The 11,149-nt window shown below is 54.9% G+C and overlaps 1 protein-coding gene across 1 annotated transcript; it reads left to right on the forward strand.

Annotated features, from left to right (window-relative positions):
- Positions 1 to 28: 28 nt before the first annotated feature.
- Positions 29 to 10,987, forward strand: LOC144950191 (betaine-homocysteine S-methyltransferase-like). The gene is given in 9 exon segments (XM_078880269.1): positions 29 to 110; positions 112 to 180; positions 1,546 to 1,613; positions 6,435 to 6,598; positions 7,459 to 7,568; positions 8,001 to 8,162; positions 8,638 to 8,846; positions 9,054 to 9,130; positions 10,594 to 10,987. Coding segments are annotated over 9 exon segments (969 nt in total). The 5' UTR covers positions 29 to 89; the 3' UTR covers positions 10,683 to 10,987.
- Positions 10,988 to 11,149: the final 162 nt, after the last annotated feature.

The following is an 11,149-nucleotide window of genomic DNA, read 5'->3' on the forward strand; positions in this document are numbered from 1 at the left end:
GTCACGTGACCCCGGCGCGTCCACGTGAGCAGCGAGTCGAGTCGTCACGTGACGCGCGGCGCCACGTGGGCGAGTCGTCACGTGACACCATGGCGCGCGTGGGGTTCGCTTTCGCCGCCGCTGCTGCTGCTGGACGGGGGCGTCTCCTCGGAGCTCGAGGCGGCGGGGTTCCCCTTGCAGGTGGGGGGGGGTGTGGAGGGGTTCCCCTTGCAGGTGGGGGGGGGGGTGTGGAGGGGTTCCCTTGCAGGTGGGGGGGGGGGTGGAGGGGGTTCCCCTTGCAGGTGGGGGGGGGGTGTGGAAGGGTTCCCCTTGCAGGTGGGGGTGGGGGTGTGGAGGGGTTCCCCTTGCAGGTGAGGGGGGGGGGGGTGTGGTAGGGGTTCCCCTTGCAGGTGGGGGGGGGGGGTGTGGAGGGGTTCCCCTTGCAGTGGTGGGGGGGGTGTGGAGGGGTTCCCCTTGCAGGGTAAGGGGGGGGGGTGTGGAGGGGTTCCCCTTGCAGGGGGGGTGGAGGGCTTCCCCTTGTAGGTGTGACGTGTGACGGGGGTGGAGGGGTTCCCCTTGCAGGTGGGGGGGGGGGGTGGAGGGGTTCCCCTTGTAGGTGTGACGTATGACGGGGGTGGAGGGGTTCCCCTTGCAGGGGGGGGGGGTGGAGGGGTTCCCCTTGCAGGTGGGGGGGGGGGGGTGGAGGGTTCCCCTTGCAGGTGGGGGGGGGGGTTCCCCTTGGAGGGGGGGTGGAGGGGTTCCCCTTGCAGGTGGGGGGGGTGGAGGGGTTCCCCCTTGGAGGGGGGGGTGGGGTGGAGGGGTTCCCCTTGGAGGTGGGGGGTGGGGTGGAGGGGGTTTCCCCTTGGAGGTGGGGGGGTCCCCTTGGAGGAGTTGACGGGGGTGGAGGGGTTCCCCTTGTAGGTGGGGAAGGGGTTCCCCTTGCGGATGTGACGGGGGTGGGAGGGTGCCTCCTGCACATGCTGGGGGGGGGGGGGGGTCAGTCATCTCGGTCAGTCGACCCGTGGCACCTGCTGGGTCTGCTCCGTGACCTCCCTGCCAAGCGGGCGTTCGACACTTCACGTGGCACATAGCCTGGCACTAGCGTCGTGGGGACGTCACCACCACTTGGTGGCGAATGGCGGTTGTTGTTGTTGCTCCTGCAGGTAGGGAGGGTTCCCCTTGCAGGTGCTGGGGGAGGGGGGTGCCCCTGCAGGTGCTGGGGGGGGTGCCCCTCTAGGTCCAAGTGGTGGGAAGCGGGGTGGGGTGCCTCCTTGTCTCTTCTTGGGCCTGGGTGGCACGTGTGCGGGACGGAGGCGGTGTGGGTTTAGTTGGGCCCCCCCAAACCACCCCCCACCACCCCCCCCACCAACCCCCCAACACCCCCCCACCACCCCCAACACCCCCCCACCACCCCCCAACACCCCCCCCTCACCACCCCCCACCACTCCCCACCACCCCCCCACCAACCCCAACACCCCCCCCCTCACCACCCCCCACCACCCCCCCACCAACACCCCCCACCACCACCCCCCACCAAGAAATCTGTCACGTGTCCGTGCGTTGCAGGGTGACCCCCTGTGGAGCTCCCGGCTGCTGCTCACCCACCCGGACGCCGTGAAGGACGTGCACCTGAGGTTCGTGACGTGCACCAGTCACTCTCGCTAACAACTTCTTATCCACCCGCACTCTGCACCCCACAGTAAACCCATAGAGACGCATAGAGGAGACCCATAGAGATGCGTACAAACTCATAGAGATACATAGAGAATCAGAATATGTTGACTGGAGGGATGGGTTAGCAAATTACATCAACAAAAAATACGATAAAGAGATACTCGAGTAAGATAGAGAAAAGTTGAGAAAGTAATACAAAAATTAATAAAGATAAATATTAATAAGTATGGAAGTGCAAATTGCACGCGTACATGCATTACAAATGTACATGTTGTTTATGCCATTTATTGTGAAAATTCCGTCAGTTCCTATGATCACTGTTTCATTGCTTTCATGGCTTGATTTAGGTGATTCGAAAAGTGTATTGGTTTAGCCATGTTTGTTTGTTGTAGTACACAGTTAGACTGATGGCCTTAATCTAAGTTGTCTTGTGGTTGTTGTTGGTTGTTTGACTTGCATCCCACTGGGATTTTTGCACACAGCGTTGGTGTGTAACGGTGTTTTTTCTGCAATATTTTGCTGTCTTTTCTTGCATTTTCTGTTTGCACTCAGTCACATTCACTTTAAGATGTTTTCTTGTTCATGTTTTTGTTTTTTGTTTGTTGCGGTTGCACCCGTTTCAAGAGCCGAATGGCTCACAGGGCTATACCTAATAAATGAACTTGAACTTGAAATGCAAGCTGGGGCAATGCTGAAAACAACAAACCAAGACCACGCAGTCCCTCGATCACAGTGCACCTTAAAATTGGACCATCGAGATACAGAGAGACAGTAAAGACAAGCCACAGTCGTGTGATTGTAGCCATGCAGCCCGAACTCTGGACCTTGCAGTAAACCACTCAGCGCCTCTTCAACGGAGGAACAGCAGCACGACAGGGACTCTGTGTCTCCTGAAGCCCCTCTCATCGTGGCCAGCAGCAGCCTCGACACTGCACGGTCATCAACTGAACGAATGGCTCCTGCTGCTGCTGCTCCTGCTGCTGCTGCTCCTGCTGCTCCTGCTGCTGCTCCTGCTGCTGCTCCTGCTGCTGCTCCTGCTGCTGCTGCTGCTGCTGCTGCCGCAACACGACGCTGCTTCTCTCCCGCTTGCCCCCGCTGCAGAGACGGCCATAATGTTGGCGGTCCAAGCCCACCACGTGATTTATCAATTCTCATAAAAGCCGGAATATTTTGCCAAATTAAGTGAAAACCGAATTCAAGATCGCGGGATTTTGATCTTATGCGTGTGTGTGTGCGCGCAGTCATTGCTGAGCGGGCTGAGATCGTGAACGTACCGCGCTTAATCACGATTGGGTGGCTGAAACCGGGGATCAAACGGGCGGATCTCAGCCGTAAGTGGCTCTTCAGTGTCTCTGCCATGACTTTGGAAGTGATCTGCTTGACTTGAGCCTGGCCTTGTGTAACGTAGACGACGCGCCCTCTGTAAGCACCCGCGCGTCTCACTGCAGGGCCCTTTCGTGCTCGTGTTCATTCCACGTGCGATGGATCCGCTTCCCACTCACTGCCGCCGTCACATGAGCCGAGCTGGCAGGGCTGGAGATACGTGTGCGTGCGCGTGTATTTTTGTCCTCCGTGCCCCGGCAGCTTCTGTTTGGCCGGATGCAGGGGGTTAAACTAGCGCGGCACGGGCTGATGTGGGTACGGGAGGATTTGGAGATGGTGGAACCTACGGATGACTTGTATCAATGTCATCAAGTCCGGCCTTTCATTCACACGGAGATCCGTAGACTCGCATAGACTCATAGAGAGACCTATAGACCCACATCATCAAGACCCATCCTGTACTATACAATGCATTGTGGTGCGAGTGAGGGATTGCACTTGACAGCAGTCACAATTAGGCAACTCACTTAATTACCCACTCGTGTAGCAGGTAGCCGCTGCTCTCGTGTGTGTTTTAGTAATTGCCAGGGTTGTTCATCTATTTTTTTTTGCATACAAATTTGAAAAAAGTTACCGTTTTTCCACTCGTATAGAAATGTCTGGTAATATACACGTAAAAGTGTTTGACTTAATTAGCAAACAAATGAAGGGAGCTGCCATGGTGTACTGGTGAGCACACTGGACTTGCAATTCAGAGGTTATAGCAATGACAGGCAAGATGTTAACTACCTCGCCGAGTATGCGGGAGGTCATGGGTTCGATCCCAACTGATGTCTTTTATATTTGGAGTTTGCATGTCTCTCTCTCCCCGTGGTCGCGTGGATTTTTCTCCGGGTCCTCTGGTTTTTCCCTCCATATTTAGAATCAACACGCTCTAAATTTCCACGTGATAAGCCACTCTGTCGAGCTATCATTTGTGGCCAGTTCGCTTATGAAAGAGAGCCACGTAGCTCAGTGGGCCTGACCTAGTAAAATAAAAAATATTTAAGGGGCCGTCCATAAATGACGTCACGCACCTAGGTGGGGGGGGTCAGACATTTGTGACGATGTGTGACGAGGGGGGGGGGGGTTGAGAAATGTGACGTCACATCAAAATGCGCAACTTTAAATAAATATAGACAACACGTTCTACTTAATTAAAGACTTTTTAATAAATGTTTTCTCCTACAACATCAAATACGCACTACAATGACAATAGTTTAAAGCGATTTGAAGCATGTTTTATTTTTTTTGGGGGGGGGCAGAGCTTTGTGACGTCATATTTGAGGGGGGTCTGACTTTTTGTGACGCCGTGTGACGAAGGGGGGGGGGTCAAAAATCGTCCAAAATCGCGTGACGTCATTTAAGGGGAAAATGTCAAAACTGGGTGGTTTTTAACTTTTGCCGACAAAACTGGATCCCAAATGTCAAAACTGGGTGGTCTTGGAAAACGACAGGCAAAACAGGGTGGTGCTTTTTGATATGACAAAACTGGGTGATGTTCAATGTGGACAAATGTCAAAACTGGGTGAAGAAGGTGTACGATTTAATGTATCATTTTGTACACGTTTAGGTCCTTGCGTTATTCATCCATATGTCGCCACAGATTTAGAGCGTTCCAAATGATGTTTCTCGTGGCTCATGTTCCATACCTTGCACCACAAACTTCCCGTTTGCATACTGGCACAGTGTGCCAGCTCGCTACTACAGTAACACTTACTTGCCATATGAATACTGGCACAGTGTGCCAGCTTGCAACTACAGTAACACTTACAGCTCGCGAACATACCCTAACTTACCATTTGTATACTGGCACACTGTGCCAGCGTACAAATATCAAGTGTGTGTAGTTATATGGTGCTGGCACACTGTGCCAGCATACTAATACCAAGTGTTTAGATGAATGGGGTGCTGGCACAGTGTGCCAGTATACAAATACCAAGTGTTTGGATGAATGGGGTGTATTTGACAAATGTCAAAACTGGGTGCACCCTGAGTGTCCAAAACTCAAGTTTTTGGCCACCCAGGGTGCACCCAGTTTTGACATTTGGGATCCAGTTTTGTCGGCAGAAGTTAAAAACCACCCAGTTTTGACATTTTCCCGTCATTTAAGTTTTTCCATCTGCTCACGCGGCAGTGCAAACAAGTTTCTTAATCCCCCCTAACACTTTTGTCCGCCCAGCAGTTACTTGATAATAATCGCAGGGTACACTGCATAGTCCAGAAATTGGTACCAAAGGTAGCACAACTTGATTTGTACCGACGTATTGTTTGTGACCAATAATAGTGAATTACATGATAACCCCACTCATTTGAAGTGGTTATCACAACATTCACTGTTATTGGCCACATGGGGAAATTGGAACCGCTAAAGTAACGCCACTTCTTCTGATGGTACGGACACGTGAAATAGTCTGCTCTGGGATCGTGGACTGACCGTGAAGTTGATTGGCAGGTCCTGCGGGGTTCCAGTCAGTGCATAAACGACTCCAAAATTCCACCGGAATTTTAAAGTAAAACAATTCCTTACTTTCAGAATCAGTAACTTATTCTGCAAAATGACTACCGGTTTGCCGATTCACATTTAGCTGCCCGAAGTAAATGTGGTGCTCCAACCCCCAGTTTCCACTGAAGTCCCCACGGAGATCGCAGAGCCAGGGCTCAAGAGACCCACAGCTTTTAGGTCCTCATCCTCTGCAGCGGAGACACCGATTGCGTGTCCAGCACACACACCCCCCGGGCACTCTACTCTGCCGGGGGGTGTTTGATTCAGAGAGAGACACTAAAAGCCTCTCCGCGTCTCGACACCGGTGATTCTGAAAGCTGATCGGACGTCATCTCCTGTCGCCTGGCTCCCGTGCTGTAGCTATTCAGTGTACAGGCAGTGCAATTGTACCCGGGCCTATGAGGTGCCCAGGTTGCCGAGCTCCAAAGAGGAGGGTTGGGGGTGGGGTGCTCATGCCAGCCTCGCTACGACCTTGGCTGACGCGGCCGCCCTCAGCTCTCCACACCGTCCCGTAGGTTGGCATCCATCTGTTTACAGTGAAACGTTAGTGCCCGGCAGTGATGCCCATCACACATTGTGTGATGTTATGCCGTCTTGTCAATCCACTTCTGAATGAGGCCTTCCCCACGCTGTGTGGGTTATTTGACCGTCTTCTGACTGAACATTAGCCTGTGATTGCCATCAACTATTGGATAGTGCGGTGGGTCTGATTGGTCGCGGATGATTAATGGGATCTCGAGTTATGCCGCTAGATCGCGAGGTCCTGATGGGTCGCGGGAGGGTTAAGATGACACAGCGTGAGGCCATCATGGTCATGGTGACAGGGTCACGATTCGCGACGGGCTGTCATTAAATTGGTACGTGAAGTCGTGGGGGTCACGGTGTCACGCCGCCGGCCCATGCTGCGGCGCAGGTTCCTGCAGAGTGGCTCGGACGTGATCTCGACGGCGACGTACCAGGCGAGCGTGCCCGGCTTCGTGACGCACCTGGGCCTGCGCCCCGAGGAGGCGCGCCAGCTCATCCACACCGGGGTGCGGCTGGCGCGCGAGGCCGTGAGCGAGTACATCTCATCCGCAGGCGAGCGCGACCAGAGACGCACCACCATCATCTTCCACGATCAATCAACTGCTGGATTAAATCCTCCTCAAGCAGCCGCCAACACCACCACCTCTCATGATTCTGCTGCGATGCAATAATTCATCAACACGTGATGCACAAATTGAGATTTCATTGCTCTATCTTCCCGGCGGACGTACTATCGGCCGCTCTGTTAATCAAGTCAATTTAATTTTTTGCTTAAACACGTGTGCCGCTTCTCTGGCACAAATCTGCCACTCTAAGCGTCGTCGTCATATTAATACTCAAATATAAACAAATAAAATGTTACACAATGACAAAAAATATATATTATCTTTAGTATAAGAATGCCGCGGTGGTGAGATGTTAACTACCTCGTCTGCTGTGCAAGAGGTCATAGAGTTCGATCCTGACCCTGAAGCCTGTATATTTAGAATTTGCATGGATGTTTCTCAGGGTCCTCCGGTATTTCCCTCCACATTTAGAATGAACACCACGCGTTTTACAGTATTTGGCTGCTATAAATATCAACGTGATAAACCACTTCGTTGAGCTATCCATTTGTGGCCACGTTGCTTTTGAAAAAGAGCGATATAGCTCAGTGGACCTTACCTGGTAAAATAAAAAGTTTAGTTAGGAAATATATTCTTGACCGTCATCCATCATCATCATCATCCACTAACATAGCAACACACGTGCTTCACAGCAGACAGCACATTTCAGACATTTTCAGGCAATAAATGAGCTTCTATACACGTGGGAGGAAGCCGGAGCACCCGGAGAAAAGCCGCGCGCGCGCGAGAGGGACGCGCGTGTCCCCGCCCTCGCACCGCTGACGTGGCCCCTCTCCGCTCACACAGGTCCCCGCGAGGTGGAGGTGAAGGTGGCCGGCTCGGTGGGGCCCTACGGAGCCCACCTGCACGACGGCTCCGAGTACACGGGGGCCTACGTGGACGCGCTCTCAACGGAGGTGCGTGCTCCTCTGCTCTGCGCTGCCTCGTGTCCACCATATGCTATCACCTGCTTCCCCCCGTCCATGTAGCCTGCTTCGAATAGGCAAGCAATCGGACAGGACGCCCCATTTCATTGCTTGCCGCAGGGCCCACGCCGGCCACGTGACCCCACTGGTGCTCGTGCGTTGAGTGAGAGTCTTCGGTTCTACTCGTCAGTTAGCTTAGCGCAGCTATTGAGTGCACAGGCAGTGCAGCTGCACCGGTAAGTATGGGCTGGAGGGTCTTGGGCACTCGGCTACAGGGGGGTGGGGGGGGGGTTGGGGGGGGCGGCAACGCATTGCGCTGCTGGCAACACGTTGCGTCACTGGGGACAGCGGCTGAGCCTCTGGTGCCGGGGTTCCTGAGCGGCAGTGGCGGTGCTGACAGTCCGTGTCTCCCACGCGCCCCAGGAGCTGATGGACTGGCACCGGCCGCAGGTGTCGGCGCTGCTGGAGGCCGGGGTGGACCTGCTGGCCCTGGAGACGGTGCCCAGCGCCGCCGAGGGCCTCGCGCTGGTGCAGCTCCTGCGGGAGTTCCCCGGGGCCTCCGCGTGGCTTTCCTTCTCCTGCAAGGCACACGGAACACGAGACGCAGAAACACGCGACGCGGAAACACGCGACGCGACGGCACGGCACGACACACGAGACGCAATTGCATGTCTTGATCGTTGCTGTGCATAGGCCACACGAACTATGAAGACATTGCACGTGACCCCGTGTCGCGCCCCACTTTGACCCCATATCTTTTCCCACGTGACCCCGTGTCGCGCCCCACTTTGACCCCACAACTTCTTCCACGTGACCCCATGTCGCGCTCCAATTTTCACCCGATAACTTCTCCCATGTGACCCCGTGTCGCGCCCCACTTTGACCCCATCACTTCCCCCACGTGACCCCGTGTCGCGCCCCACTTTGACCCCTTATCTTCTCCCACGTGACCCCGTGTCGCGCTCCACTTTGACCCCATATCTTCTCCCACGTGACCCCGTGTCACGCCCCACTTTGACCCCATATCTTCTCCCACATGACCCCTTGTCGCGCACTGCAGGACAGCCGCCACACGTGCCACGGCGAGGAGTTTGGCGAGGTGGCGCTGGCGCTGGCCGCCCGGTCGCGGCAGCTGCTGGCCGTCGGGGTGAACTGCTGCGACCCCGAGCTGGTGGGCGACCTCCTGGGTGGCGTCGCCAACGCCAAGGGCTTCGACAAACTCCTGCTGGCCTACCCCAACAGCGGGGAGCACTGGGATGTGCAGCGAGGGTGCGTGCCACACCAGCCTCACGCCACACTCGGGGCGCTCCACAGCGGGGGTATAAATCATCATGGGTACACCACAGCATGGACACACCAGAATCACACCACACCAGGGAGACACCACACCAGCTGCTGCTACCACGGCTGCTACTGCTGCTACGACTGCTGCTAATGCCACTGCTGCTTCTGCTATTCCGTGCATTCCTTCCGCAGGTGGGAGCATAGACCGCGCAGACCCACGCTGGCGACGTACAGCCTCGCGTGGAGGGACCTGGGCGTCTCCTGGATCGGTTTGTGCGCCCACCGTCCCGCGCGCGTGCCGGCAACCTGACCCACCCGCCGTGCAGGCCTCCTACCCACCCTCGCCAGCGCCGCGGTGCCCGCGTGCCGGCCGCTTGCGTCAATCCACTGCCGGACGAGGGCCTCCCCCACAACCGTGCGGGGGTCGCGGGGAGGGTGATTTCACCGTAGCGGACGGTGCCAGTCTGTGTGGGTCGCTGAACGCAAGGAGCATAGATGAGGGAGCTTTGTAGAACAGCGACGGAATGGACCTTGCTGCCCCTCCCTCTGCTGCCCACGCGGTAGCGCCGCAGCAGCCTATAGCACCTGTTGCGCACGGTACTCACCCATCCAAGCACCCACCCAGGCCCAACGCTGCTTAACTACGGTACAGGAATTGGTGCGCTGGCTTCTGCTGACAACTGCAGTCCAGTGCCACGAGGATTCGCACGGAACACGAACGCCACCGCAGCAATTGCGCCTTGCTCCCCGTTTGACTCGTAGCCTCCACCGAAGCCTTGTCAACCCCACCTCCCCCCCCCCCCGCTCAGTTTCTTTAGCGTGTTTCTATGTTTCCCCGGGTCGATCGTTCCGTGTGTGACTTGTGTGTGGCTTGTGTGTGACTTGTGTGTGTGTGACTTGTGTGTGACTTGTGTGTGACTTGTGTGTGACTTGTGTGTGACTTGTGTGTGGCTTGTGTGTGACTTGTGTGTGACTTGTGTGTGACTTGTGTGTGTGTGTGTGACTTGTGTGTGACTTGTGTGTGACTTGTGTGTGACTTGTGTGTGTGTGTGACTTGTGTGTGACTTGTGTGTGACTTGTGTGTGACTTGTGTGTGTGACTTGTGTGTGACTTGTGTGTGTGTGTGTGACTTGTGTGTGTGACTTGTGTGTGACTTGTGTGACTTGTGTGTGACTTGTGTGTGACTTGTGTGTGTGTGTGACTTGTGTGTGACTTGTGTGTGACTTGTGTGTGTGTGTGACTTGTGTGTGACTTGTGTGTGACTTGTGTGTGACTTGTGTGTGTGTGTGACTTGTGTGTGACTTGTGTGTGACTTGTGTGTGACTTGTGTGTGTGACTTGTGTGTGACTTGTGTGTGTGTGTGTGACTTGTGTGTGTGACTTGTGTGTGACTTGTGTGACTTGTGTGTGACTTGTGTGTGTGTGTGTGTGTGACTTGTGTGTGTGTGACTTGTGTGTGTGTGACTTGTGTGTGTGTGTGACTTGTGTGTGTGTGTGACTTGTGTGACTTGTGTGTGACTTGTGTGTGACTTGTGTGTGGCTTGTGTGTGACTTTGTGTGTGTGTGACTTGTGTGTGACTTGTGTGTGACTTGTGTGTGACTTGTGTGTGTGTGTGACTTGTGTGTGACTTGTGTGTGACTTGTGTGTGTGTGTGTGACTTGTGTGTGACTTGTGTGTGACTTGTGTGTGACTTGTGTGTGTGTGTGTGTGTGACTTGTGTGTCTGTCTGCAGGCGGTTGTTGCCGGACAGGACCTGAGGACATCGAGGAGTTGGGACGCACCCTGAGGCCTCAAATGCAGCCGCCCAGCACCACTGCCTGAGCTCCTCCTGCCTGGGCCTCCTCCCCGCCCTGGTCTCCCAACCTTAGTTTCCTAGCCTTGGCCTCTCAGCCCAGGTCCCCCAGCCCTGGCCCTGCTATCACAGGTCTCCTAGCCAAAGCTGGTGTCATGAAACTCCGCACGGGCACGGAGCTCTGTGCTCGACTTGGCAGGCTCTGACATTAGAGGAACGTTCAGTGCATGTGTTGTGTTACTCTAATTTAAATTAATTATTTGCCAAAATGTGAATGCGTTCGACGTTCGTGCACGGTTGCGTTAAAAGAGAACAATGTCAACGCTGCCTTGAGTGTTCGCAGTGGAATCGTTTAAATAAACATATCAGCAGCATGCGGGGCTGTGGTGAGAGTTTTAATAACACGGCCTATACCAGGCATTGTGGTGATATTAATCAACATCCCCCCTCCCCCAGAAATTGACTAAATCGAGGCATCCTTGGATGCCCGATCCAT

This window comes from Lampetra fluviatilis, chromosome 56, assembly GCF_964198595.1.
Source record: "Lampetra fluviatilis chromosome 56, kcLamFluv1.1, whole genome shotgun sequence".
Classification (NCBI taxonomy): domain Eukaryota; kingdom Metazoa; phylum Chordata; class Hyperoartia; order Petromyzontiformes; family Petromyzontidae; genus Lampetra; species Lampetra fluviatilis.